The 26,403-nt window shown below is 38.6% G+C and overlaps 1 protein-coding gene across 2 annotated transcripts; it reads left to right on the forward strand.

The window, feature by feature from the left end:
* Positions 1-3,731: 3,731 nt before the first annotated feature.
* On the forward strand, positions 3,732-26,403 carry NIPAL1 (NIPA like domain containing 1). 2 transcript variants are annotated; one of them, XR_008389630.1, is made up of 7 exons: positions 3,732-3,873; positions 13,677-13,934; positions 15,592-15,648; positions 18,298-18,388; positions 21,876-22,036; positions 22,750-23,451; positions 24,855-26,403. XR_008389630.1 is itself a non-coding variant. In XM_037164800.2 (6 exons), exons 1-6 carry the CDS (start codon positions 3,828-3,830, stop codon positions 23,358-23,360), a joined length of 1,224 nt encoding a protein of 407 aa, XP_037020695.1. In that variant the 5' UTR covers positions 3,732-3,827; the 3' UTR covers positions 23,361-26,403. The 2 variants fall into 2 exon arrangements, 1 of the variants encoding a protein (XP_037020695.1); XM_037164800.2 differs by having other exon boundaries at positions 22,750-26,403.

The raw sequence follows: 26,403 nt of genomic DNA on the forward strand, positions 1-26,403 counted from the left end.
TGGCTTTCAGAAGTAAAGACAAAATAAAGATATTTTTTCTGACAAACAAAATGAAGAACACCTCTTGTTAGTAAATCCACACTATAAAAATGTTAAAGGAATTTTTTAGTACTTAATCCAACTACATCAATAATTACAAAACATGCACACACACTGTACAGCTAATCAAAATCAGAGATTGACAGCTTGGTTAACAAACTAAAGTGCATCTACATACTACTTACAAGAAATAAGATTTTTTTTCGTTTTTTAGAGAGGAAGGCGGTGGGGGAGAGAGGGAAAGACACGGATTAGTTGCCTTCTGGTATGCACCCCAATCCAGGATGAAACCACAGCCTGGGTATGTGCTCTGACTGGGAATCAAGCCTGTAACCTTTTGGTCTACAGGACAATGCTCCAACTAAGCCACATTGGCTAAAGCACAAGAAATCAGTTTTAAACAATAAAATATAATATTTTTAAAGTTAAAAAATTAAAGATAAGATAGAGGTTAAGAGTATAGCTCTAGTAATAAAGGTATAGCTCTAATAGTAAAACATCTGGTTTAGTTATATTAATATCAAAGTACAATCAAATCAAAGAAGTATTACCAGAAATAAAGAGGAACGCTTCATGAAGATAAAAGTGTCACTTCACACAGAAGACATAACAGTCCAACTTGTACATGCACTTAATGACAAAGCTTCAAAAATTCATGAAGCAAAAGCTAACAGCACTAAATTTATACACACATTGACAATTACAGGTGATTTTAACACTTGGTTCTCAGTAATTGACAGAACAAATTTAAAAATCATTAATAAACTAAATTTCTTGAACAACCAATTGAACCTAATTGACATTTAGAAAACACTATAGCCAACAACTACAGAATATACATTCTTTTCAATTTCACTTGGAATTATCAATTTTGGTGAATACCAAAATAGACCATAATCCAGATCTCAATAAATTTCAGAGGACTGTTACTACACAGAACATGTTCTGTGTCTAAAACAGAATTACATTAGAAATTAATAACAGAAAAATATCTGAAAAATCCCCAAATATTTGGAAATCAAACAACATATTCCTAAATAATCCACGAGTCAAAAAAGAAATCACAAGGAAAATTTCAAAATATTTTGAACTAAAAATAATAAAAATATAACATCTCAAAATTTGTGGGATACAGCTAAAGCAGTATTTGAAGGCAATACTAGTTTTAAATGCTTGTATTAGAAGAAATAAAGGTTTAAAATCAATGATCTATGTTTCCACCTTAGAAGCTCAAAGAAGAAAAGCAAATTAAATTCAACATAGAAAGACAGGAAATAATAAAAAATAGCAGCAGAAGTCAATGAAATTTTTTAAATTAGTAAAGAAAATCAATAAAGGTAAGAGATGGTTCTTGGAAAAATTAGTAAAATTGATGACCTCCTTAAGCTAGACTGATTGAGAAAAAAATAAGTGATCATGAATTCCCAATAGCAGACTTGGCACAATGTAACTTCTGCAAATAGTCTCAAGCCCCCTCCCTAATAACCACCACTACTGCCTATTTACCCTATCCCTGCCCAGGGAACCTTAGACCTCTCCACAATCTAGCAACTGAAGGGTTAATGTCTCACACAATAGGGACCCTTGCAGACCCCTGCACTCTTTGAAGAACCTGTGGCTTTGTCCCTTTCAGGCCTTGAGATTCTACAAGTTGTTCATTATTTTGACCATCACTACTGAGTTTATACCAATAAAACAGGAGCTAATGTTTTGGAGGACCTCATTTATTATCAAATCCTAAGTTTTGAGTCAAAAAGGAATATTCCCAGAGCTGTGGAGTGGACCAGTTGGAGATTTTTTAAGGTTCTTCTTTCAGTTAAATAAACATCATGCTTTCTATTAGAAATAAAAATCTTCAAAATTAATGTCACTTCATGACAGTTTATGGTGCTATTCAATATAATGGCAAAATATTCAAAGTCATCTACAAACAAACAGTAAAGGAAAACACATCGTAAAGTTCTGATAAGCAACATTTAAACTGAGAAAATAGTGATATTAAATAGATTTAAATACTTTTTTTGCTTTTCTGTTTATTTCTGGAATGGAAAAACAAGCATTACAACAAAGTGCCTCCTACCTAAAATAGATTTTTAATTAGAACCTGAAATTCTAGTTTTATTTAAAAAATCACCTCAAAAGTACCTTTTCAGGTTTTTTTAAATATCCAACTTTTAAAAAATATTAATTAGCAAATGGGTTAAGAGCACAGACTCTGAAGCTCGACTTCCTTAGTTAGCACCCCAGCTCCACCACTTAGTGGCCATGTGGCCGATCGCACTTATGTGGCCACAGGAAAGTTAGTTTCTCTAACTGCCTCTCTTTCTTATCTGTAAAGGGGGGATTAATAATAGCACCTATCTGTTATGATGACTTAAAAAGCAAATATTTGCAAGGTGTTTAGAATAGTGCTGCCCACACAAGTGCAATCTAAGTGTCAGTTAAATATGTAAGTAATAAATAATACTTCAGGTCACATTTACTATTATCACCAATCTTTGAGAAAGGTGAAAATTTAAATCTGATGTCCAAACAAAACGTTTAAATATAAATCTAAGTTTTAAAGCTTGTTATCCAAATTCGACACAAATCTCCCTCCCTTCCAGTGTTCACCTATTGCATTCCCCATGCTATTCTTTCTCCACCAAGCCATCCACATATGACTGTGTGTGCCTTGTTTCATGCCGACAGATTGTTAACTCTTCTCATCAGCGGAAGAACAAGTAAAGCAAGATTGAAGCCTCTGCTATGAACCTCTTAGGTAATAAAGTTAATAGCGCTGTTTGTTCATGACTACCTAGAACAAAGATAAAGTGAGCAGATAGTATTTCCCTCACTGAAGTCCCAGAGCAAAAAGGTTCCCCATTCCTGTGGTGAGGGTTTTAGCAGGAATTGTACCCATTTCACATTGTATAACGACCTGCTATGAAGCCTTCCTAAGTGGTTAAATTACTTCTTGCCTCTATAAACTAGGGATTAATAGACTATGTTGTCAGATATAATGAGTTAATACATAAAGTGCCTACATAAGCATGTAAAGCAAGAATATCTTAAATGCAAGCTACTATTATTTTGCAGGAATAAGTCGTTTCAGTTTGAGCATTGCCTTTCCTTTAGAGGTTTATTGCAAGTTACCTACATGACCAAGTAAAAGGAGGGTGGAGGGGCACCAGTTCGAAGTTGAAGGAGCGCGAAAGAAGCTGATAATAGCACAGAAGGACACAGTCTGTTCTAAAGCTCTGGAATAAATTTTAGCATGGTAATCAGAGAAGAATTCCAGTGGCCAGCAACTTTCCATACAAAGCTCCTAACACACAAAGCAGAGCGCTGAGAATCCAGCAGCAGGACACATTTCGATACTCGCAAGCCAGAAGGGGGCCTCAGCACAACCCATGGTCCATAAATTTCCGAGAGTTGGCTCGGCAGCCCCCAAGCTCTGAGAGATGCCTTCATTCTACGAGGTGTGTCTGTGCTTCACTACTGCGTGGCTTCAGCAGTGGTCTGGAGTGGCAGTGGGCTATTCGGCCATTCACACACTTGAGACCAGGGATGTAACCTCCGCTTCGCACCAAGAATTACAATCCAACCCGGTCGGTAGGGGCGTGGCTTGTGCGGAAGCCCCACCCGTCCATCTCCATTGGCTGAGGGTGTCCGGGGGCGGGGTCAGCTCACAAAAGCCTGGGACTCCACAGCTACTGCTCCAAGGGAACACAGGTCCATGGGTGGGAGAAGAAGCCCAGCAGGTTAAGGAGCAATCGCCTACACCTGGAAAGCCTTGTCTGGCGGACATGGGGGGAGAGGTGAGGCTGCCGCCTGGAGAGCCCTGCCGAGAAGGTGAGTGTATGCCCCAGCCAGGGGTCCTGGCATCTGGGTGGCGACGAGAGCAAGTGGGCGGTCCCAAGTGCTTGGCGACTCTTAATTCATTCACCATTCATTAACATTCATTCAGTCAGTCAGTCACCAAGCCAACGAGGCAGCAACTATTTATTGGTGCCTACAATATGTGTCTTTGGGAAAGCCTGAATTAGTCGAACAAGACATACATGGCTCCCACTCTGGTCTGGGAGGCAGATGCAGGTAAATTACACTGTGCTTAGTCTCGTGGTGGAGAAACTCAGGATGCGTGGAAAGACTCCCAAGTCTCGTCTGAGAAAGATGCTTCCACTGACTCAGACTCACTTCCAGAGTCCGCTGTCGACACCACCCTGTGGGCAGAGGGCGTGCCCGGGAACCTGGCGGGAGTCCCACATGGCACCCTGAGCTGGCTCTGCCAGGGCCAAACTGCCGTGGAAAGTCAGGCGCCCTGGACCGAGGGGGAGCACGCGGGGCCCACCTGGGCCGCCCACTCCTCTCTCACTTGGAGATGAAAACGTCCCCTGCCCCACCAGCCTCTAGTCTGACTCTTGGTGCAGTCACATCCCGGCAGCGTAAAGCGAGAGCCCGACGTCAGAGGAGACCGGAACTGGGTGCAGTCGTTTGTAGGTTTGTCACTGCGGGCTGGGCTGCGGTTTCAGTCCCCACCCGACCCCAGGTACTTGGAACACAGGCAGCCTTTCTACTGTCACAAGGCGCGTGTGGGTCCAGATTAAAAAAGGCATGGGGGGGGGGGCGGAATGGGGGCGGTAGGTGTGACAGGAAAGGTGTAGATCAACTGAAATTGTGACGGTTTCCACAGTTTCAAGGAGAAAGACAATGTTTAACTTAACTGATGAGGATGTAAGGAGGGTGAGGATAGTGAGGGACGTGACAAGAACTATATACCTTTTCCAAACTTGCTGGCAACTTTACCGTCTTCTCTCCTCCTGGTCCCTACAGCTATCCCTTGATATGGAGAGGGTTTTTCATTGTTGTTCATTGTAGGCGGTGAACTAGTCAAAAGTCGAAACTGTGGTGAGAGAGAAAAGGGAGAGAGAAAATGTCTGGAACAATTCACACACTATTCAAAGGTAGAGATTTTGGAAGGGGCTGCTTAGGTAGCTGGGTCTAGATTTCCTAGATAGTAATGTTGTGTGACCTTTCTCTAAATAATTCCTAAACCAGTCAAGGTAGACTGTTACTAACCCATCGCCCTCGTTTACCCAAGGATCTGTAAGGAGGGTGTGTGGTTTCACCGGCTTGTTTGAAGGTCCTAGCAAAGCAGGATGTTTTTCCTGCTTTGCTAGCTAATACATTTAGTTCCAACACGAAATATTCAAGCTCAGTGCTTAATACCTGTGGTTAATTGTGGCAATTAATTGTGTGGGAGAGAGGTGGGAGAGCCCAGAATCCACATTGTCAGAAGTGGTGGGAAGAGACTAGGTTTTGGCATCAGTTTTCTCAGCTATAGTTTAGCCTCCTTGAGTCTTTCTTCCTCAATAAACTGGGAATAATTCTTGCACTTTACAGTTGTGAGGAATAGAAGTGGGCGGGATTACATATGAAGCCTGACATGGAGTAAAGGCTCAATTTTAATGAGTCCCATAGGCCAGGCATTGGCCCGGGGCCTAGTACAGAGGAATTTGCAAGATCGCCTGGTCCTAGAGTTTAGGTCCAGGCCCCAGCTCCCATGCAGTTTACCGTCCAGGTGACAGATCATATGCAAGAAACAAATGAATAAAAAAAGGACAACAGTGGTGAGTTTCATGGATAATGTATTGAGAGCACTGGGATGTTCAGACTGGGTACGCAGAGAAGACTCGCACGTGAGCTGAGACCCAGATGAAAAGGAGTCCATTACGCTCTGACAGAGCATTCCGGTTGTGCTTCTGTGCGGGAAAAGTTACCCCCTAGTGTGGTTTCTACTTTTAAAATAATAAATGCTTCAAAAGGCCTTCTAATCCAAAACTAGCTCAAAAAAATAAATTTAAACACATACAAAGGGGGTTTTTTTATTTAGGATTTTTATATTATATCATCAGTTCTACAGATCTTAATTTAACTCCAGTGGAGCTTTATTAACATAAAACTATGACATGATAAAAAGAGAATGTGAGAAATACCCCTATCACCTGTGATGCACCAACTGATTATGTGCCAGGAGACACCACGGACAGGAAGACCTGGTTTGGCAGTAGGGAGAGTTGGAGGAGGAGAGGGATCCAATGGCTTTCAAACTTTTCTTTGAGTGAGCTGCTTTCCCAGGGTACAGCCAACTAGCAGAGTGAAAAATGACATAGGCTGTATATAGAGCTGACTCAGCCTGTCTTTCTGATTTTGAGAGGAGAAGATTGAGGAACTGTGCCCCTCTTTGAGAACTGGCTCTATCTCTCTTATACCAATTAGGACATGTCTCATTCTCATGTATATAAATTTTCAAAACAGGTTAACATAAAATATGTCAGTTTACCCTTACACATATTAAATTCTGTGATTTTATTAGGCACTCATATTCCTTTCACAGATATAGAAACCAAAGCCCAGATTGAATAAGGTTTTAAAATGAGTGACCAAACTAAGCGCAAAATTACTTGGGCCTTTGTGTTGGCTGTAGGTGCCATCCCCTTCTCTGGTCTCTTGGTGCAGTGGTACACATTTTAATGATTCTGAGATTCTTCTCTTTAAAAACATCATATCGTAAACATTACTACTCAGAATTCCAAATGATCACAACTTTTATTTTCAGGACAAGGTGCATTTTCTGTATAGAATCTAACAGTTTATATGTTGAACTAAAAAAGATGTCCTCCAGATTTTTACTAGAAGTTTAAAAGCACAGGTTGTTTTTCTAACATTCCATATTTTCCCTAAGTGCTGAAATTCAAAGGTGCAGTAGTAAAGGAGTAAAGTGCTTTAAGGTTGAAGGTAGTAAAAATTCTCCACTAAATGTTGTTCAGAAAACAACATGCTATTCATTGTTTAGTTTAATATTTAACATGAACTGTATCAAGGTTTAAAAATCTCGATATAGAAGCATGCTTATTAAAGTATTATTTTTAGGTTCTTTTCCTGCATTTTCATTCTTTAATCATTTTATTAATTTTAACGGGATTTTATCTTAACAATTTAGTAAGTTCAGTAACATTCAGATTGTAAAGTGGAAACAGCAGTTTATTAGGAAGTCTGATGGTTAACAGTCTTTTTACACTTTTTGGCTTCCAAACATGGTGATGTTGGGAAGATCTTGTTTAGAGATACAGGTTTTTAACTTTAAAAAAAATTGACAGTGTCTTTTCAATTTTATTTTGGTTCATCGAAATGACTTTCCCAGCCCTATTAGAGTTGATATGAAAATATGTCTATTATGGCTTGATTTCTGAATTTGCTCAAAATTATTTCTCATTCCTATTCTGCTCAACATTTGCTCAAAGTTATTTCTCATCCCAGTTCTGTGCCCTTTATTCCTGTTCACTTGTTTCTTCTCTCACTAAAATCATCAGCTGCATGAGAACAGAGACCTGTTCGCCTGCCCTGTTGATCACTATCTCGCCAGTTCCTGGTACAGGGCATGGCACCCAGGAAGTACTCAGTGAGAATTTGCTAAGCATTAAATAGATGAATACCTACCATAGTGCCTTGCATGGTAGGTGTTCAACAGCTATTTTGTTGAGTGAATTAATGAAATAGCCATACAGATATGTGATGCTGTTATATATAAAGCCATAATTAAACTGTAAGACCAAACTTGTTTGGCAGTGTTAAATAGTGTGATATGGTAGAACTTGATTGAGAAGTTCCTTTAGATTGGGAAAGCAGAGGTGGCATTTTAAGAGAGTGCTTCGTGACCAGGAGGAACTAGCTATGCCAGTCACTACTTCAGCTAAGTAAAGGTTACTTAAAGTTTTAAGGTGAGAAGGAAACTAGCCTATGAAAGGAACTAAAAAAAAAAACATAGTAGGGAATGAAGCTGTACAGATAGCTGATAGACCCTTGCAAACTGTGGTGAGAATTTTGGAGTTTTTTCTGAATGAGAAGGGAAGCCATTCTAGGAGTTGGGAAGGTGAAATGACAAGATTGGACCTGTTTATTTAAAGGCTGATTTCACCTGATCTTGTCCCCATGCTATGTTTCAACCTACTCTCTCACCCCAGCCAACCAGCCTGGATGGCTGCAGTTCCTCCAACCCCTTAAGCACATTCCCACCTCAAGTTATTTGCTTTTACACTTAGCAGAGAGGATTTCCATATAACATGTTTTTTTAAGTATTTCTTTATGCTGCTTTTACTGCTTTCCATGGCACTGAACATATTATGTAGTATTAGTTCACTTGTCTATCTTATTTCCCCTCATTAGAATGACTATAAGAGAGTATGAATGTTCATTCATTCACCATTGTGTCTCCAGCTTCTAGAAAATGCCTGACAGATAATACTCACTAAATATTTGTTGAATCAATGAGTGAAAAGACAACTAGTATTGTTTCAGAGAATGGGACAGAGAGTTAAACAGAGTAATATAATATAATGTCAGAGGTGTGCAAGATTCAAACCATGTAAAGTTTTAGAAAAAGTCCAGGATTGGGAGTTTAGATGTTATTACAATTGCAATAAAAAATTATGGCGGGGGAGGGGGTGGAATTAAGCAGGGAAGTAACATAATCTGATTCACACTGGTTGATATCTGCAGAATAAATTTAGGGACACAAAGAGATTTTACTCATTCTTTCCTTTGCTAATATGAATGGGCAGGTATATCAGTCAGCTGTTGCTACATAACACAAAACTGAAAACTCAGTGACTAAAACAATTATCATATAGGGTGGGGCAAAAGTAGGTTTAGCAGTAGTTTGGGTGGAAAATAATACAATAATTAATAAATAATACAATAATAAACTGTTTCACATATTCACAACTATAAACCTATTTTTGCCCTACCCTGTATATTTCTACTTATGTGTCTGTAGTTAAGCTGATGGTTGATTAATATAAACAGGGTTCACCCAGGTGTCTCTGCATTTGGCTACATGTCCAGCTGAATTTAGCTTCTTTTTGTGGTGTTGTTGGAGAAAATAGGAGTCTTCCATGTTATCAAGGAAATGCATTTCAGGGATATGCACATAGGAGGATTTGAGGATAGTGGCAAGATTTACTAGAGTGAAAACAAAGAACTGCCCCCAGGTACACCATGCCCTGTGTCTCATCCATGACCAGGTAGGTGGCTCAGCTGCATCTTGTTGTGGAAGAAGTCCAGCCTCTGAGGCCGCAGGTCCACTCTCAACTCCCTCAAGCCCAAGAGGAGGGCCAGGACCCAGAGCCACTGCACCATTAGCCTGGCACCTGAGGCTCCAGTAGTCCGGCACAGTGTCCACTCCCATCTGGCCCGCACTGGGTGCTCCACTTTGGCCCGCGTGGCTGCTGAAGAGAGAGAGAGCAGACACAGATGCTACTGAAAGGGGCCTTTTAAAAATTATATTTCCTTGGGCTTAGACAAGAGTAGGCTTTCTTGGATTTTTTGGAGTTTTTTGCCCTGATCCTCTCTGGTCTTTTTCCCAGGCTAGACTCCTCCCCTTTATGGTTGTCATTTTCGCTCCTACTGTGCATGCCTCATGGTTTTGCTGTGTCATCTGGCTTATTCTACTGTACATACCTCAGCAGAGAAATTTCCCTTTTGCCGTTTATCCTCCCTTCACACCCTCACCCCCAGTTAATCTGGGGGAAACTGGCTGGGTGTTCCCTGGGTAAGTTTGGAAGCCTGTCTTTCCTGCCTACTCAGGGATTATGTCCCTTTGGAGTGTTTGTGAAGCTGCTCCTTCCTAATTAATCGGGCTTAATATCTTATTCCATTTGCTCCCTTCTTTTGTTAGTAACTGACTAACTACTGTCACAGTGGGATGAGGTCAGATCTGCTCCATGTATTTTTATTCTGGGACTCAGGCTGAAGGGGCAGCAGTTCCTCAGGGTAGTTCTATTCCTGATAAATGTAGAGGTTCAAGAGAATAAACCCAAAAAGATGAGCAAATCTGGACCCTCTCTGCATATTACCTCTGCTCGTGTCCCATTAGCCACCAACTCAATTTCATCTTAACATCAGAGGAAGAATACTCAGCCTACATCATGAGGATAAGGGAGTGAATATTTGCTGAATTTAAGCTAACCCATTGAACAGATAGTGAAACAATGATTTCCTTGAACTAAAAATATCTTGCAATGATTAAAAATGTAGTTTTATGTAACCACTGACTTCTTAGAAATTGGATATTCTACTTCATATAATAAACTGAACGATTTAAATTGATCTCTGTAAGCAAATTGTACTAGAACAAATTATTCAAAGCAGTTTATCTTTGTATAAGCATTAATAATAATTTTTATCTGATTTTGTTTGTACTTTATGGTTTTACTTTTCAGAAATAAGAAGAAATACTAGCTGGGGAATTGGGTTACTTGGCCTTGGTTTGGGCAGTTACACAACTTTGGAAAGTCACTTAAGATCCTGGCATCAGTTTCTTTAAAATGTCTTCCAACTACAAGTGCCTGTGAGTTTAGAGCTGGTCCATCAGCAATATTTATGAGCTGCGGGGATCATCAATAAATTACCCTGGGAACAAAGACAGCTTACAGTCAAACCACTGAATTGTAGAAGACATCTTCAGAATCAAGTCCAACTCCCTCATTTTAGACTTAATGAAACTGAAGCCAAGAGTGATTACTCAACTTGCCCATCAATATAGATAGTATTAGAACTTAAGGGGAAAGTCATATACTCCTATAGGAAATGTAACATTGTTTTAAAATTGTGTGTAAGTCAACTTTCACACCTCTACATAGAAGACATGTATTAAGTTGAACCATATGAAGTTGCTATTTTTTTAACATCAAAAATTGTCAGATATTAATTACATATGGTTTGACATATTTGAGAAATTATCAGTGCTTTTCATAAAAGCAAAAACTGTGTAAATTACCCAAATGTTAACCAATAATAAAACAAAAATTAATTATAAGATAGTCATACAGTGGGATTCTATAGAATAGTAGGGAGAAAAAACAAAACCTATAGCCATATGTATCTACATCAATAAATCTCAAAAACAAGTCACCAAAGAATGCATACTGTATAATCATATTTTTATATGTGCAAAACCTGGCAAAACTGAACACTTTATTACTTGAAGATACAGTCACGTAGGGGATTTTTTTAAGCAAGAGAATGTTCAGCAGAAAATCAGGATGGTCATTACCTCTGAGGGGTACTGTTTTATTTCTTAAATTGGGTAGTTGATTCCTTGGTGTCTATTGAATTGTTTTTCTTTATAACTGACACATACTTCCTAAATATCAATTACTCAATATTTAGAAAAATAAATAAGAAAATCGTCAAAGGAGTAATGCATGCTCCCTGCCAGCAGGAGTATAAATCAGTTGTCACTTCAGAGGATGACAGACAGTATCTATTAACATGAAAAATAATGAATATAATAGATTTTCTCTATGTTGATTATAGTTTGGATTCAGTTCCCTGATAATTACTTTGCTCACACAAATCTTTTTTTTATTTATTTTATTTAGTTACTTTTCAAGTACAATTTTTTTTTTCTCTCCCTCCCCCCTCTCACACAAATCTTAAAAACCACCTCTGATCTGGAGATCTAACTCCTCTGAAACACCTCGAAGTCCCTGCCCACACCCACCAACTCACCATTCACTTCCTCCTTCAGTCCTATCTGCCAGTAGACTGGCTCTCTCCTTAACAAACACCCAAGACATAAAATAATTTTAGTTCCAAGGTCAGTAACTACACCAGATTTTTATTTCTCCTGCCATAAAACATGCAGCATTGATGCCAGCCACTTACAATGAGAACTCACAGAATGCCACAAACATTATCTGCTCTCCCTTATTACCCTCTGCTCCCACACCTCCTAAAATGTCGGAAACATTCTGCTGTGTCAACAGCTTAAAAAGAATATTGTTCCATTGGAATGGGATCCACCCACAGTTTTCAGAGATGAAGTTTTGGAATGGTTAACTGTGTAGCAAATGACAGCAATGCAGCCATGGAATTCACTGGGAAGTCAAGTCACATGTTAAAACCCATTAAATTCTAACTATTAAAAATTACATTCCATTCTTGGGGTTTGAATGAAATGAAAAGTGCCCAGAACAAGATTGCTAAGGGATAGCTTGTTTTAAAATTTACTTCAATTCTTAACGAAAATAACTGGACTGAAAATCTGTTGAAGATATAGAATATCCTTGAAATGATATATAATTCTCCTCAGAATACTTAGGAGTTTTGTCTCAGAATTTATCCTGTATCTCTGAATCAAAGTTGATTGATTTTCAAGTTGCAGAGATAAATGAAATACTGATCATGAAAAGTTTAAATTCAGTCATTTTAGTTTTTCTAGATGTGACCTTTATGGTTGTTTCTTCACTTTATATGTGGTAAAAAATCAGATGACTTCATAATGTTTTGCTGGGGAGGTATCCATCCAATTAAAGTTTTGTCATCATTTGATCAAACTGATTTTGTTGTTTTTTTTGTTTTAGTTATGCCTTAAGATTTTTGAGATGTAAAATTGATTTTATTATTGAATTCTAAAATTATACTTGATGAATTTTTCTTTGCCCTTTTTTTTATTTAGGGTAATTTATAATGGGAAAATATGGCTTGAGAAGGAAAAAAAGTTGAGAAAACAGTCTGAAAATCTAGTCACAATGTTACCTGTTGACAGCTTTTAAGTGGAGAACGGATTTTAAAAGTTTGTAATATAGTGTAAAATATTTAGATTTTGCCTTTTAGTGTTTAGCCTTAAAATTCCAAGGTACTTATTTAATCATGGGTCTGGTTCAATAGATTACATACTTATTTGAATCCTATTCTTAAAAAAAGGCTGCTGGCAGTTAATTCATTTTCCTCTTAGATTCTATTTTACTTAGGAGAAGGTAGATTACGTAGACTTGAAAAATCATTCTCTTCAGGCAGAGTGGTACAGAAAATGAAATTTTTTTTAAAGATTTTATTTATTTATTTTTAGAGAATGGAAGGGAGGGAGAAAAAGATGGGGACAAACATCAGTGTGTGGTTACTTCCTGCACGCCCCCAAATGGGCAGCCTGGCCTGCAACCCAGGCCTGTGCCCTGACTGCGAATCGAACCAGTGACCTTCTGGTTCACAGACCAGCACTCAATCCACTGAGCCACACCAGCCAAGGCAGAAAATGAAATCTTTTAAATACATTTTCTTAAGTGTCTAATTCATACATCACCAAATGCATTAGATACACTTCCAGGAACATGGTGATTTCTAAACCATTGGGGTTGTTACACCCTCTCCCTACATTCAGATGTCACGGATACCGCTTTCCAGGAGACAGGCTGATGATATGGCGTGACATGGATGTGGGGGGGACTGTGACGAATGTCTGAGTGTAAGCCAGGTCTAAACAGCTACCTTCGCTGGAGCAGGTTACTGTTTTTCTAGAACCAAGTATCACCAAGATTTTCCAATTCATAAGAGAACCCAGGCTTTCATGCACAATCTCTCATATTTAGATGATAACAACTAAACAAATTTTTTAAAAAATTTTAAGATCCTGTGTGAGCCAAACTGAATATGTCCACAGGTCTACAGACTACCTGTTGGTCCCTTCCCTTCATGGGACAAAAAATGGTGTTTCGGGACAGTCCACTCAGGTTTCTTTTTCTTGCAGAAGGGGAGTAAACATGAATGCATCTCTTCTTTGTTTGTTGACCTTTCCTTCTCTCTTTTTTTTCCAGGCTACATGCTGTCCTTGGTCTGTCCAAACTCCTCCCAGGCTTGGTGTGAGATCACAAATGTGTCACAGCTGCTGGCTGCTCCTGTCCTCTACAGGGACCTGAATTCCAACTTGAGCATTTCTGCAAATGTAGAAAACAAATACAGTCTTTATGTGGGCCTGGTACTGGCAGTAAGTTCCAGTGTTTTTATTGGCTCCAGCTTCATACTAAAAAAGAAGGGCCTTTTGCAACTGGCCAACAAGGGTGTTACTAGAGCTGGTAAGAAATGAATGCAACTAACAAATTTACGTTTCTAACTGCAGAAATAATCCACCTGTAAGATCATAATGCTACATTAGTAATATTTTACTGTCGTCATTTATTGTAGCTTCTATCTCCAATCTTAGCAGTTCTTCTCTCAGCAGTATCCAGGTTTGAGCCAGCTGTGTCTCCCTTCTAGAGAGTCTAAAATTCTTGCTTCAAGAGGTTTCAAGTGTAGTATGGGTTCTTCTTTTCAGAGCTTTATTCTGCAGTTTCAGGAGTCAAAATCAGGTCATGCTACTCTGCCTGAAACACATCAGTGGCTTTTCTTTGCACTCAGAATACAGTCCAACATCCCCCCACAGCCTCAGACTGCCCGCATGAATCGGCCCTTGCTACCTCCCCAGCTTCATTTCTGCTATGTTCCCAGTCACCTACTTTCCTCTGGTTTCTGGAATATACAGAGTTCTTTCCCACCTCAAGGCCTTTTCCCTTGTTCTGGAATGCTTTTGCTCCTCCCCTTCATTTGGCAGCCTCATCCTTGAGATCTCAGCTTAAATACCATCACCCCAGAAAGGCCTTCCTGGGCCATTCTCTCTGGGAAGGTCTCCCACACCAGCGTGCTCTGTCATTCTCTATCATAGCACTAATGGTGTCCTTCAGTGCACCTAGAATAATTTGTCACTGTATATTTATTGTTTATTTACTTGTTGTCAACAGGTTTACCTTTTTATTGATAGTGAACTCACAAGAACAGGAGTCTTCCCTGGCATAGTGTTTGCCGCCCAGTAAATATTTGTTAAATCAAATGGATAGCAATAGAATTAGGTTGCTATGGATACTGATTTCACATGCTGACCAGCTATGCTTGACTACCCTTCATTATTCATGAATTTCATAATCATTCTTATCAAGAATAATATTATAACAGACCTAAATATTATCCTAAGGTTCATGTGGAAAAATAAATGCCTACAAATTGTGCAAACAGGTTTATAAGACTACTATTGAGTGGAGATTGGCACTATCAGAAAATAAAACATTCTATAATGCTATCCTAAGTAAAGCAGCTTGGTTCTGGCATTCAAAGGATAGATAAAAATAATAAAAGATAATTAAAAATGTATAAGGGGGCCCGAGTACATACAATAATTTAATGTATGATTTTTAAATGGCATTTTAATTCACTGGAGAAGGGATTTATTATTCAATCAAGAGCATTAAGAAAATTGTAAAAAATTAGAGGGGAAAAATATAGAAGAGCTACTTTATACCATTTATCCAAATAAATTCTACATAGCTTACAGTTAAAATGAAATCTTTAAAAAAAGAGAAAAGAAAACTAAAAGAAGGCTTTTCTAAGCATAAAGATAAAGGAAGAAACTATTCTATGTAGTTTCTGGATTGACCAAAAAATAAAAAATATCTATATAGAAACACCTTTAACTAAACACCTAAAATAAAAAGGAAATGACATGGGTAAAAAAATTCTAAGTATAATAGAAAGTATTAGAAGATCTTTGGAAATGGCCAAGTAAATAAGTTAAAAGACTACATATACTCACTTGGCCTTAATGCTTGCCTTTTCCAACCATATTCCAGTACCTACAAATCAATTCTCCAGACCTTCTTCCTTCACTTTATAACTTAATTTAAATTTTTATCATTTTCCTAGGCCAAGGTGGACATTCTTACCTCAAGGAATGGCTCTGGTGGGCAGGATTACTCTCAAGTAAGTCCTAACACTAAGAATAGTGTTGACTTTTAAAATGATAAATTGCATGAAATTGTTCAAAATTGATTAATTTAGCTTCCTAGTAAGGATGGCATTTAAGTCCCGAAACTTTTTTTGCACGTATAACATACTGTCTTACATATAAAATGTCATATGTATTTAGAATTAAGTTTTACACTCCTTCTCCCACCCCCATGTTCTGAATACTTTCTTGGAATGCAAAGGAAAAAGTTAACATTTGAAATATATTTTATCACAAACTTCTCCTCTTATTGTATTCTCCATAACAAGGGAGGAAAATGCTTTCCCCTCACATTTTTCCAGCTCTGAATTATAATCTGGGACTTTTCTGCCTGCATGGTTTTATTTTTAATATTTTATGTTTACAGAGAGGGAAAGGAGGGGGAAGAAGAGGGGAAGAAACATCAATGTGTGGTTGCCTCTCATGCAGCCCCCACTGGGTACCTGGCCTGAGACCCAGGCATGTGCCCCAACTGGGCATCAAACCAGTGACCCTTTGGTTCACAGGCCTGTGCTCAATCCACTGAGCTATACCAGCCAGGACTCTAGCTGGGTGTTTTCTAAGCAACAGGTACAATTTCCTGGCCAGGACCAAAGCATGGATAAATTAAAGTTCTCTCTGGCTGCTTAGCACTTGAGCAAATAAAACAGTGATTTCCAGCCAGTGTCCCGTGGCACACTGGTGTGCTGTAAGAATTTTTAAAACCTGCAATACATGAGTATTTAGTTAGAGGCCCTGACCGCTTTTTCCTTGGACTGTCAAATAAGAAATGACAACAATCAATACAACAATATCCATCCACTGCGAATGAATCAAAATTATACCTCTTTTTGTCAGGTTGGCAGAAATACATATTTTTTGGTGTGCTGCCAAATTTTAGTAATTAGTTCATGTGTGCAACAAACGAGATGAAAAAGGTTGAAAATAACTGACATAAAGAGATGATGAAGGTGGTCAGCACTCCCCTTCCCCTAGACTTGCTCTGAGGATTAAGTGGGGGCTCTGTAGGAGGTGAAAGCTTTCCCAATGCTAAGGTGATGTCCAAACAGCAGGCACTTATCTCCCTCATTACCCCTTTGCAAATTTCTGTTTCCCTTCAAACTCCTCTCAACTCTCTTAAAAAACCTAAAGCTTCCAAAGAAAGGACTTCGTAAATTGTAATTCATACCACTAGCAAATCATCTCCCTCGATAGCCAGAAGCCTTAAACCTGCCATTTGTTTTCCCACACCATTGCAGTATTTGTGAGGTTCTGTTATAGGAAAGAACAGGAATTCTTTTCACAAATGACAGAATCTAAAAAGACGATGAATAAAAATAATTTAAATTTGTACAGACCTTTCTGCTTCTAAGGTGTTTGCACACCTGTTTTCTTATTTCATTTGAATAAAAGTTGACAAGGACTGTAGTGGGAAGATTCCAGATGGATATTTAGATGATTCTTTTCTCTTTTCTCTCAAGTCTTCCCATCCTTTACCCATGCAAGAGAATGAAAATGTAAGGAGAATATCATATGGCTACATTTAGAATTTTACTCTCATTATGTACAAAGAGTATGCCAGTACTGAAGAGAAAAAGCATGTCTTTACATTAGAGATTTTTATCCAGTGACAAACATCCAGTGCTTTAATTATGAAATCAATATTTTCCTGGAAAGCCATCTATAAAGATAAAAGCCATCTATAAAGTGTTCAAGAATGCTTAATACTCTTAAAAAAACAGCCATTGCTCTTCTTACAGAGCAGTCTCCTAAGTGTTTTTGTCTTACGTACGATGTTTTCCTAAAGCTAAGTACTCCTGTAGCTTTGGCTGGGGGTGTGGGGCTGGGGCATAGCAGACAGAGGGAAAAAGAAAAAGCTTGCTGGTGTGTTTTGTCTGTTCCGGAACTTTCTCTACAATAAGTGTGTTTGGCATAGTTTGCCAGTGTGAAATACTACATTCTGTGGGCAAGTGTTCAATTGTAACCCGTGAGAATAATTTGGCCTCAATTCAAGGGCCCAACTCTTGGAGGAATTTTCTCTCCCTCCAGAAGCTATTTGCATCACAGTATCTCATGGAAGTTTCAAGTTCCTCAGATAAGATGGGGATTGATGGAGCACATTGTTATGACTTTACAACAACTGCTTGGCTCTCCTTAAGCTACTAAGGTAGTGTTACCTGCTTATAGGTCACCTGTAACTGATGCTTGACCATGTGGGCCCTTGGTGGGTGACTCTGGCTGTTCCCTGCCTGGGCAGTAGATCTCTACAAAGCATTCCAATTTTACAAGGTTTTTTGTTGTTGTTAATTTGCATAACAGTAAGTATTCTTGAGCAAACAGAATCATTCTCTGCTTACTCCAAAGCTACCTCTACTAGATTTCATCAGAGTGACCATATATGTTTCTGGTACTGAAGTAACTAAAAACTTTATGTGAAAGTTGAGCTTGTATGACCAGGTGATTACAGTTTATCTGCATCCCTAATGCCAATCTCCCCTTTCCTCCATAAAAAAAAAAAAGTTAATTATTCCCTCTCGTTCAATCTATCAGTGTCATTGGGCTAAAAATCTATTGCTTTGCATCTGTTTTCCTGTACTGACAAAATAAGTCCATACTTTGTAGTAACACTGCTGCTTGCTTTCCAGTGGGAGCAGGAGAGGCTGCGAACTTTGCGGCTTATGCTTTTGCACCTGCCACCTTGGTCACCCCGCTGGGGGCGCTGAGTGTTCTCATAAGGTACGTGAGCAAGAAAGAGCTTGGGTTCTATAGGGATTCTAAAACCATGACAAATTTAACTCCACAAGAAATGTAGTGCTAAGCATATCTCAAAACAAAGTTTAAAAATTGCAAAATAATTTGAGAACACTACACGAGAGTAGAAATACAAAATAGATGGCCTATTGTTATTTAGAAAACCTCTAAGAGAGTGAGCCTGGTGTTCTGCCAACACAAAGTATTTGTGTGTTATATTTGTGATAATTCAACAGCAGATTTTTTGCTTTCTCAGCTGATCAGCTTGCCATAGCCCTTTTAATTCTCTCTGTTGTCATAGTGGTTAATATCATGGCTATTACTGGACTTTCACTTATTTTTAGGTATATTTTATTGATTATCCTATTACAGTTGTCCCAAATTTTTACCTTTGCTCCCTGCCACCTGGTACCCCCTTCCTTGCAGCAATCCCTGTCCCCAAGTGCATGTCCATGGGTCATGCATGTAAGTTCTTTGGCTTCTCCATTTCCTATACTATTCTTAACCTCCTCCTGTCTATTTTGTCCTTACAAATTATGCTTTTAAATCTCTGCACCTTTTCCCCTGTTCTCCTCCTTCCCCCTCTCAGTTGATAACCCTCCAAATGATCTCCATACCTATGATTCTGTTTCTGTTGTAGTTGTTTGCTTAGGTTGTTTTTATTTTTGGTTTTTTTTAAAGATTCAGTTGTTGATAGCTGTGAGTTTGTCATTTTAATGTTCATAGTTTTGATCTTCTTCTTTTTCTTAAATAAATCCCTTTAATATTTCATGTAATACTGGTTTGGTGATGATGAACTCCTTTAGCCTTACCTTGTCTGGGAAGCACTGTATCTGCCCTTCCATTCTAAATGATAGCTTTGCTAGAGTAATCTAGGTTGTAGGTCCTTGCTTTTCATCACATTGAATACTTCTTGCCAGTCCCTTCCTGCCTGCAAAGTTTCTTTTGAGAAATCAATTGATAGTCTTATGGGTACTCCTTTGTAGATAATGCTCTACTTTTCTCTCACTGCTTTTAAGATTCTATCTTTAACCTTTTGTATTCCAATTATGATGTGTTTTGGTGTGGTCCTCTTTGCATCCATCTTGTTTGGGATTCTGTGCTTCCTGGATGTGTATGTCTATTTCCTTCACCAAATTAGGGAAGTTTTCTTTCATTATTTTTTTCAAATAAGTTTTCAATTTATTGCTCTTCCTGTTCTCGTTCTAGCATCCCTATGATTCAGGTCTTGGAATTTTTGGAGATGTCCCAGAGTCTTCTTATACTGTTCTTGTTTTTTGAATTCTTGTTCCTTCATTCTGTTCTGGGTGAATGTTTATTTCTTCCTTATGTTCCAAATCATTGATTTGAATTGCGGCTTCCCTCCCTTCACTGTTGATTCCTTGTGGATTGTTCTTTATTTCACTTAGTGTAATTTCTTCCCTTATGTTGTTGCCATACTCAGTGAGTTCTTTGAGCATCCTAATAACCACTGTTTTGAACTCTGCATCTGATAGGTTGGCTATCACCATTTTGTTTAGTTCTTTTTCTGGGGTTTTGTTCTGTTCTTTCATTTAAGCCATATTTCTTTGTCTCCTCAGTTTGGCAGCCTTGCTGTGGTTGTTTCTGTGTGTTAGGAAGAGCTGCTTTGACCTCCCTGTCTTAGTGCACTTGTTCAGTTGTATGGGGCAGAGCCTTAGGTATTGGCCAAGGTGGGGCAACCCACTTCACAGGCTTTGTGGCTCTGCATGGGGGAGGGCCTGGAGAGGGGACAATGTAGCTGCCTGGCTTCTGGAGGTTTGCCTAGCACTCACTCCATTTCCAGTCATTTTACCCATTTCCTGTATGCGACTGGCACCCTTCCAACTGTTGCCCTGGTGGTGAATGCCAAAGTGGGTGGGTTTACATACGTTCTAAGTCCCTGTGGGCCATTTAAACGGACTCTCCTGAGAAACCAGCAGTTTCTTCCACTGATCCAACCCCCACTGGTTTTTACAAACAAAAGTCTGAAGCTTTACCTTCCCGGCACTGGAACCCCGGGATGTGCAGTCTGGCCTGGGGCCGGTATCATCACTCCCAAGGTATCCCTTCCTATTTCTATCTGCCACACACGGATGTGGGACCACCTGTCCCACTGCCCCCACTGCCTCTCCACACCATACCACATCTCTTCACTTCTCCACTCCAATCCCATGTCTCTGCCCTCCTACCCATCTGGATGAATGTGGCTTCTTTAAATCCCTCATTGTCAGACTTCTGTACAGTTCAATTTTCTAGCAGTTCTGGGCGTTGCTTATTTTGAGGTTAGTTGTAATTCTTCTTGTGGTTGTGCAAGGAGGCGAAGTGTGTCTACCTATGCCTCCACCTTGATGAGAAGTCTGTTGTAGTACTTTTAAAAAAGCATAGTGTTTGGTTAAATTTCAACTCTGGCTAAAAGTCTTGCATTGTCTCCCGGTTACTTCTGTGTGGAGGTCTCTTCACATCTTTAAGTCCTGGCAAAGGGAATAATTTTCCCATTCATAGAATGTGGGTCTAATAGTTATGCGTTGGTCTTTATTATGATTCCAAATGAGTGTGTTCAACATGCCCACAAATGCTTATTTTGTAGCTAAGCAACTTGTTTGTTTTCTTTTTCTTTTCATCTTCATTCATTATCGACCTTTAGTAGAAAGATTATGACAATGCCTACCCACTTTTCACCTTCTTTGTAGGATTGTTTTGAGAATTCAGTGAGTCGATACACATAAAGCACTAAAACGTTGTCAACACAATGAATGATAGCCATTAATAGTAGCCGTGTTTTCCTTGAGGCTGCAGACCTCACAAGTGACCACACGAGGGTGACTCTTAGAAAGCACCTGGTAATTAACCAGTCTTTGGTGCAAATAGGTTAATACCAGGGCATTGGGGGTGCTTAGGAGCCACAGCATACATAATGGTGAATCATCAGGATGGCATAGTCTGGTGCCCACAGGGGTGCCAATGTGGAACTACCTGAGATCGTGGTGACCAAAGTAGATTGAGTAGGTAAAAGTACCAGGGCAGTGGCTGTTGATAAGGAAATATTTTAATATTTTGACAACCCATATAATTATACTTATGTGAACTAGCTAAATATCAGCCCTGAGCTGAGTAATTCTTTAAGCATTCTTTGAAGTTGCCATGTGTGCATGAATTCTAAATATAACATGCCAATAAGATGGGAAAGATGGGAAAATTGAAAATGAGTTGAGTGGGTTGCCTTAAAAGGTCATGGGAAGTTTAGAGGGACATAGAATGTCTATTTTAAATCTTTAGATATAAAAGCAATTATGCAGATTTGATTGAGCATCATTTCTGTGATTTAAAACTAATCAGGGCTTTTAGTGTCACGTGGCTTATATAGATCAGTTGCTCGGGGGACAGAGCTGCATGGGCCACTGTGCACCTTCTGAGGTGCTGTGGAATCAAAAGGTAATTGAACAAGAGTGATTTATTTTTCTTCTCCCAACAGTGCAATATTGTCCTCCTATTTTTTAAATGAGCACTTGAACATTCATGGGAAAATAGGCTGCATACTAAGTATGTTGGGGTCAACTGTGATGGTTATCCATGCCCCACAAGAAGAGGAAGTCGCTTCTTTGCATGAAATGGAAATGAAATTGAGAGACCCAGGTCTGTGATTCAATCAAAAGAAGCACTCCAGTTCTGCTCCAATTTCTCTCTTCAAATGAATCGTGATAATATTGCAGTTGGCTTGCTACAAGTTGGGTTGTGACTGAGGTTTTTCCAAGTATTACAAGTCTTCCGAAATGGTGACACAGCTTACTTTCATGTCCATGTGTCCCCTCTACATAATGAGAGGAAGAGGTGAGGAGAGAAGAGGCAAAAGACTTATGCTCCAACCCAAATTTAGCCACTCTCTCCCTCTGAAAATAAAAAATCAATCAGACAACATCTGCCATACTACATAGTGTTCTCTGTGAGATTCAAATGATATTTGGGGGAAGTCCTTTTTAAAATATCAAGAGCTGTGCAGTAAAGTATTGTTGCTTTTGAAAAATGTAATCTCACTTCCCTATCTAAAACACCTGTTCTTCTAAACTCATGACTAATAAGATGTCACAAAGACATGATCCTCTGAGCATTTTCTGAAGTCTAATTTTTTTTAATCTCCAGAGAAAGGGGAAGGGAGGGAGAAAGAGAGGGAGAGAACCATTAATGTGTGGTTGCACCTTGTGCACACCATACTGGGGACCTGGCCCACAACCCAGGCATGTACCCTGACTGGGAATTGAACCAGCGACCCTTTGGTTTACAGGCCAGCACTCAATCCACTGAGCCACACCAACCAGGGCTGAAGTCTAATTCTGTTTTCTTCTTAACAGGATTCATTTCTTTTGCTGTGATCATTTCTGTGATTGCCTTGGTGCTGATTTTGATCGTGGCTCCCAAGAAAGGACAAACTAACATCCTGGTCTATATTTCAATCTGTTCATTGATTGGAGCATTTTCAGTTTCTTCTGTCAAGGGCCTGGGAATTGCCATTAAGGAACTATTGGAATGGAAGCCAGTTTATAAGCATCCCCTTGTTTTTGTTTTGCTGGCTGTACTTGTGCTTTCCGTGACAACACAGATTAACTATCTCAACAAGGCACTGGACACTTTTAATACATCTCTTGTCACTCCCATTTACTATGTGTTCTTTACATCCATGGTAGTAACTTGCTCCGCCATCTTATTCCAAGAATGGTATGGCATGAAGGCTGGGGATATCATCGGGACCCTGAGTGGGTTTTTCACCATTATCAATGGCATCTTCCTTCTACATGCTTTTAAAAACACCAACATTAGCTGGAGTGAACTGACATCCACTACTCAGAAAGAAGTGCTCTCTCTGAGTGGCAATGAAGACAAATATGTCTTACTAGAGAATATAGACTGCTCAAACTCAGGATATGAGGATGACATTACCTTGTTTAGCAGGTTTAATGAATGATCAAAGTTGCTACAGACCCTGAACTTGAACCAATAAGAGACATTTGAAGAGGAGAAGGAATACCTGACTCTTGGAATGACCATTAGGAAAGGTGACATTTTTAAAGTTCTAACTAATAATTTAGATTTGAGGCCCTTGCATCTCAGTTAGATGAGTCTCAGAATAATCTCTTTCTTCTGGTCACAGTGTCCGTGGGCTTGTCAGGTGGCTCTTTGTTTCTCTGACAGTTATTCTTAGTCTCACAGCAAGTCCTAGATAAACTTAACTGTGTGCTGCCAAGCAGAGAGAGTGTCCATCATTCTCTGATGAGTCATAGTTTCAAATCATTAAAACTGAGGTGTGAGACGGCTGATGCTCTTTTCCCCTTTCCACAAATGAGATAGCTAAAGGGGAGGACGTTAAAGAAAAAAGAGGCCTGCTCTGGATGTCTGCTCCTTGTGTGTCATACCGCAATGACACGTATGTCCATGAAGAGCTGATGAATTGTAACTGTCATTTATGAACATATCACAGACAATTATTACCAACTTAAAAAGGGAAGAATTGAGGAGGGAAATATTTTATGCCTTAGGTAAATTAAATAATTTATTTTTATTTTTACAAAAACAGACACAAGTGATTGTGTTCAAGAGTTTCTTTTAACTCAAACCTGAGGAACATAAGATAAAATTGAATTTCTGGAGAAGTCCAAGTGAATTCAATTTTGGAATCCCCTGTGTTCATTTTGTGCTACTATCTTTATTTTATTTTTACTACTATCCCAAAGGTTATTTTCCTTATTGATGTAGAGATTTTTGTAAAGTAATTGCTACATTATTTTAGGATCGTATTGTACACTTAAATTCTTCTCACATGTTTAATTCCCATAGGGTGTGTTTTTCACATAAAGATCTTCTCAAAAGATCTTTATGAAAAACTGAATTTATCATCATTGTTCTCTTGAAACTTTGCACTTTCAAGCTTGTTAAGGACATTGTAATTAGTTACAAATTGTTTTGAAAATATACATGTCCTACTACAATAAGTAGTAGATTGTCTCAATCTGTGGAATTTTACCCTGACCACATTTTCTATACATTTTATTAAAAAATGTTTTGGAAGAATAAGAAGAGGAATTAACTTCCTACAAAACAAGTATTAAGATCTCAGGAATTACTATAGGGAAAAAAATTCAGTATGGAAACCTACATAAAATGTTCCTGTCTCCAAATGCTAGGCAAGAATAACACTTTTGGTGGACTTTAATGTTTATGGACAAATCTCTCATCACTCATTGATTTAATGAAAAAGGGAACATGAGCTATCTTCTAGACTAAACATATTTCTTGCAGAACAAAACAACAATCCTAACCAAAAAAACTGTGACGTTAAAAGAACAAAAACCCTTCTGGCTCACCGGATTTTTCTGTTCTAACATTAAATGTTATTAGTTTTGTTTGTTTGTAACCTAGCTCAAGTTTGTGCTGGGTAATAATAGTAAATGCTCTTATTCAGAATTCTATTAGACCGGCTTTCAAGTTCCCCAGTTCTACTGAACTCTGACGGATTTCACAGTGAAGCCCGGACATGACTGCCAAGCCTGAACGTGCTGTTCCAGTCTCCCACAGTTTAGCGTTGAGAGCAATGCGATGCATTCTAAATTTCTGAAAACTGATAATCCATGGAAGATACATGGGTCAATACCTCAGGTCAAGTGCGTGTTTACTCTGTTGACTGCTATTTCACTTTAACTGTATGTCAGATAAATAAGCTATGAACGCACATTTGTAGAAACAGGTAGTATTTAAAAAATGTAGAAATTATTTTAAAGTTTTTACTTTTTTCTATTGAAAACTTTACTGGTGCCTCCAGGATACCTTCTTGTGAGGAAATTCATGGCATCCAACTGGAGGCTGTGAATTTTCATGTCAAATATTTTTTAAATGTCACCTGTCGTGAAATGTTGCCCTTGGTGTATTGTGTTCAGGTTGAAGGTTCTTGGAACACAAGAACCATGTGTGCCCTGGCTCAGAAAAATAGACTGGTGTTGACACATATGCGCAGGAAAAACACAGAAAAATTTAATCAGTTGAAATATGTTGAGAAACAATGAAATATTTGAAATACTCTAAAAATCCCCAGAGGGCATACTCATTGAAAAACCAAAATGTGAGCATAAATATTGTTGAAGGAGGAATAAAATGCTGGATCAAATTTTCAGACCAACCATGTTAGTCTTAACTAGTAGTCTCACATATGTATATATTTTAATATATACACTTTATCTCACATAGATGATATCTGAGGGTTAATTATGTGAATACCTGTATGTGTGTCATTAAGGATTACAAAATTGTCCTCACACAGCCAAATTGAAAGGTTGAAACCTTTTTCTAGTTCTGTAAACATAATAGTTTCACTTTATTTTTTTGACTTGTAATTTTACTTTTAGGTCAGTGGTTATGATTTTGTTTTTAGCGCAGATTGCAGAATGTTCATAAAACCCTTTAGATTTAGCAGCATGAAAATAACGGTTTTATTTTAAGAGCACTAAATCAAATACATGGAAAGCACCCCATATCATGCCCGACACATGAGGCATTTAATAAAGTTTATTCTCTTCGAGTCAACATCTTAATTCTTAGTCTGATTACCAGATAGATAAGGACCATTAGTTGCCAGTTTTCAAACTACATTCTCCATCTTTCTTCCATTTGTGTGCAGTGGCTCATTTTAAGTAATACAGGTGAGAATGAATGCCATTATACTATCCCAACACAAGCCAGAACAAAGTGATTCCAACAAAAATATTTTCTTCTTCTTTTTTTTAATTTTAATTGTTGCTCAAGTACAGTTTTCTGTCTTTTACTCCCATCCCATCCCATCCCCCAATCCTCCCCATCTCCCTATTTTATTCTTCTTAATAAAACTGAACTAAGTGCAATCTTCCCACTCCAACAAAATTTTGTAGAAAAGTAATTTATATAAATATATGTGAAATGTTCTCATATATTTTGGATAAACTCTATGGTCATGAAGTTTTCTATTTTTACAATGTTTATAA

This window comes from Artibeus jamaicensis, unplaced genomic scaffold, assembly GCF_021234435.1.
Source record: "Artibeus jamaicensis isolate MK-2021 breed Jamaican fruit bat unplaced genomic scaffold, CSHL_Jam_final contig_889, whole genome shotgun sequence".
Taxonomy (NCBI): domain Eukaryota; kingdom Metazoa; phylum Chordata; class Mammalia; order Chiroptera; family Phyllostomidae; genus Artibeus; species Artibeus jamaicensis.

What these genes read in the sequence shown, in the direction of transcription:
- NIPAL1 (XM_037164800.2), top strand. Translation starts at nt 3,828, where the DNA reads ATGGGGGGAGAGGTGAGGCTGCCGCCTGGAGAGCCCTGCCGAGAAG. An exon ending in TGGAGAGCCCTGCCGAGAAG is followed by an intron (nt 3,874 to 13,676) that starts GTGAGTGTATGC and finishes TTTTTTTTCCAG; the next exon opens with GCTACATGCTGTCCTTGGTC. An exon ending in GTGGGCAGGATTACTCTCAA is followed by an intron (nt 15,649 to 18,297) that starts GTAAGTCCTAAC and finishes CTTGCTTTCCAG; the next exon opens with TGGGAGCAGGAGAGGCTGCG.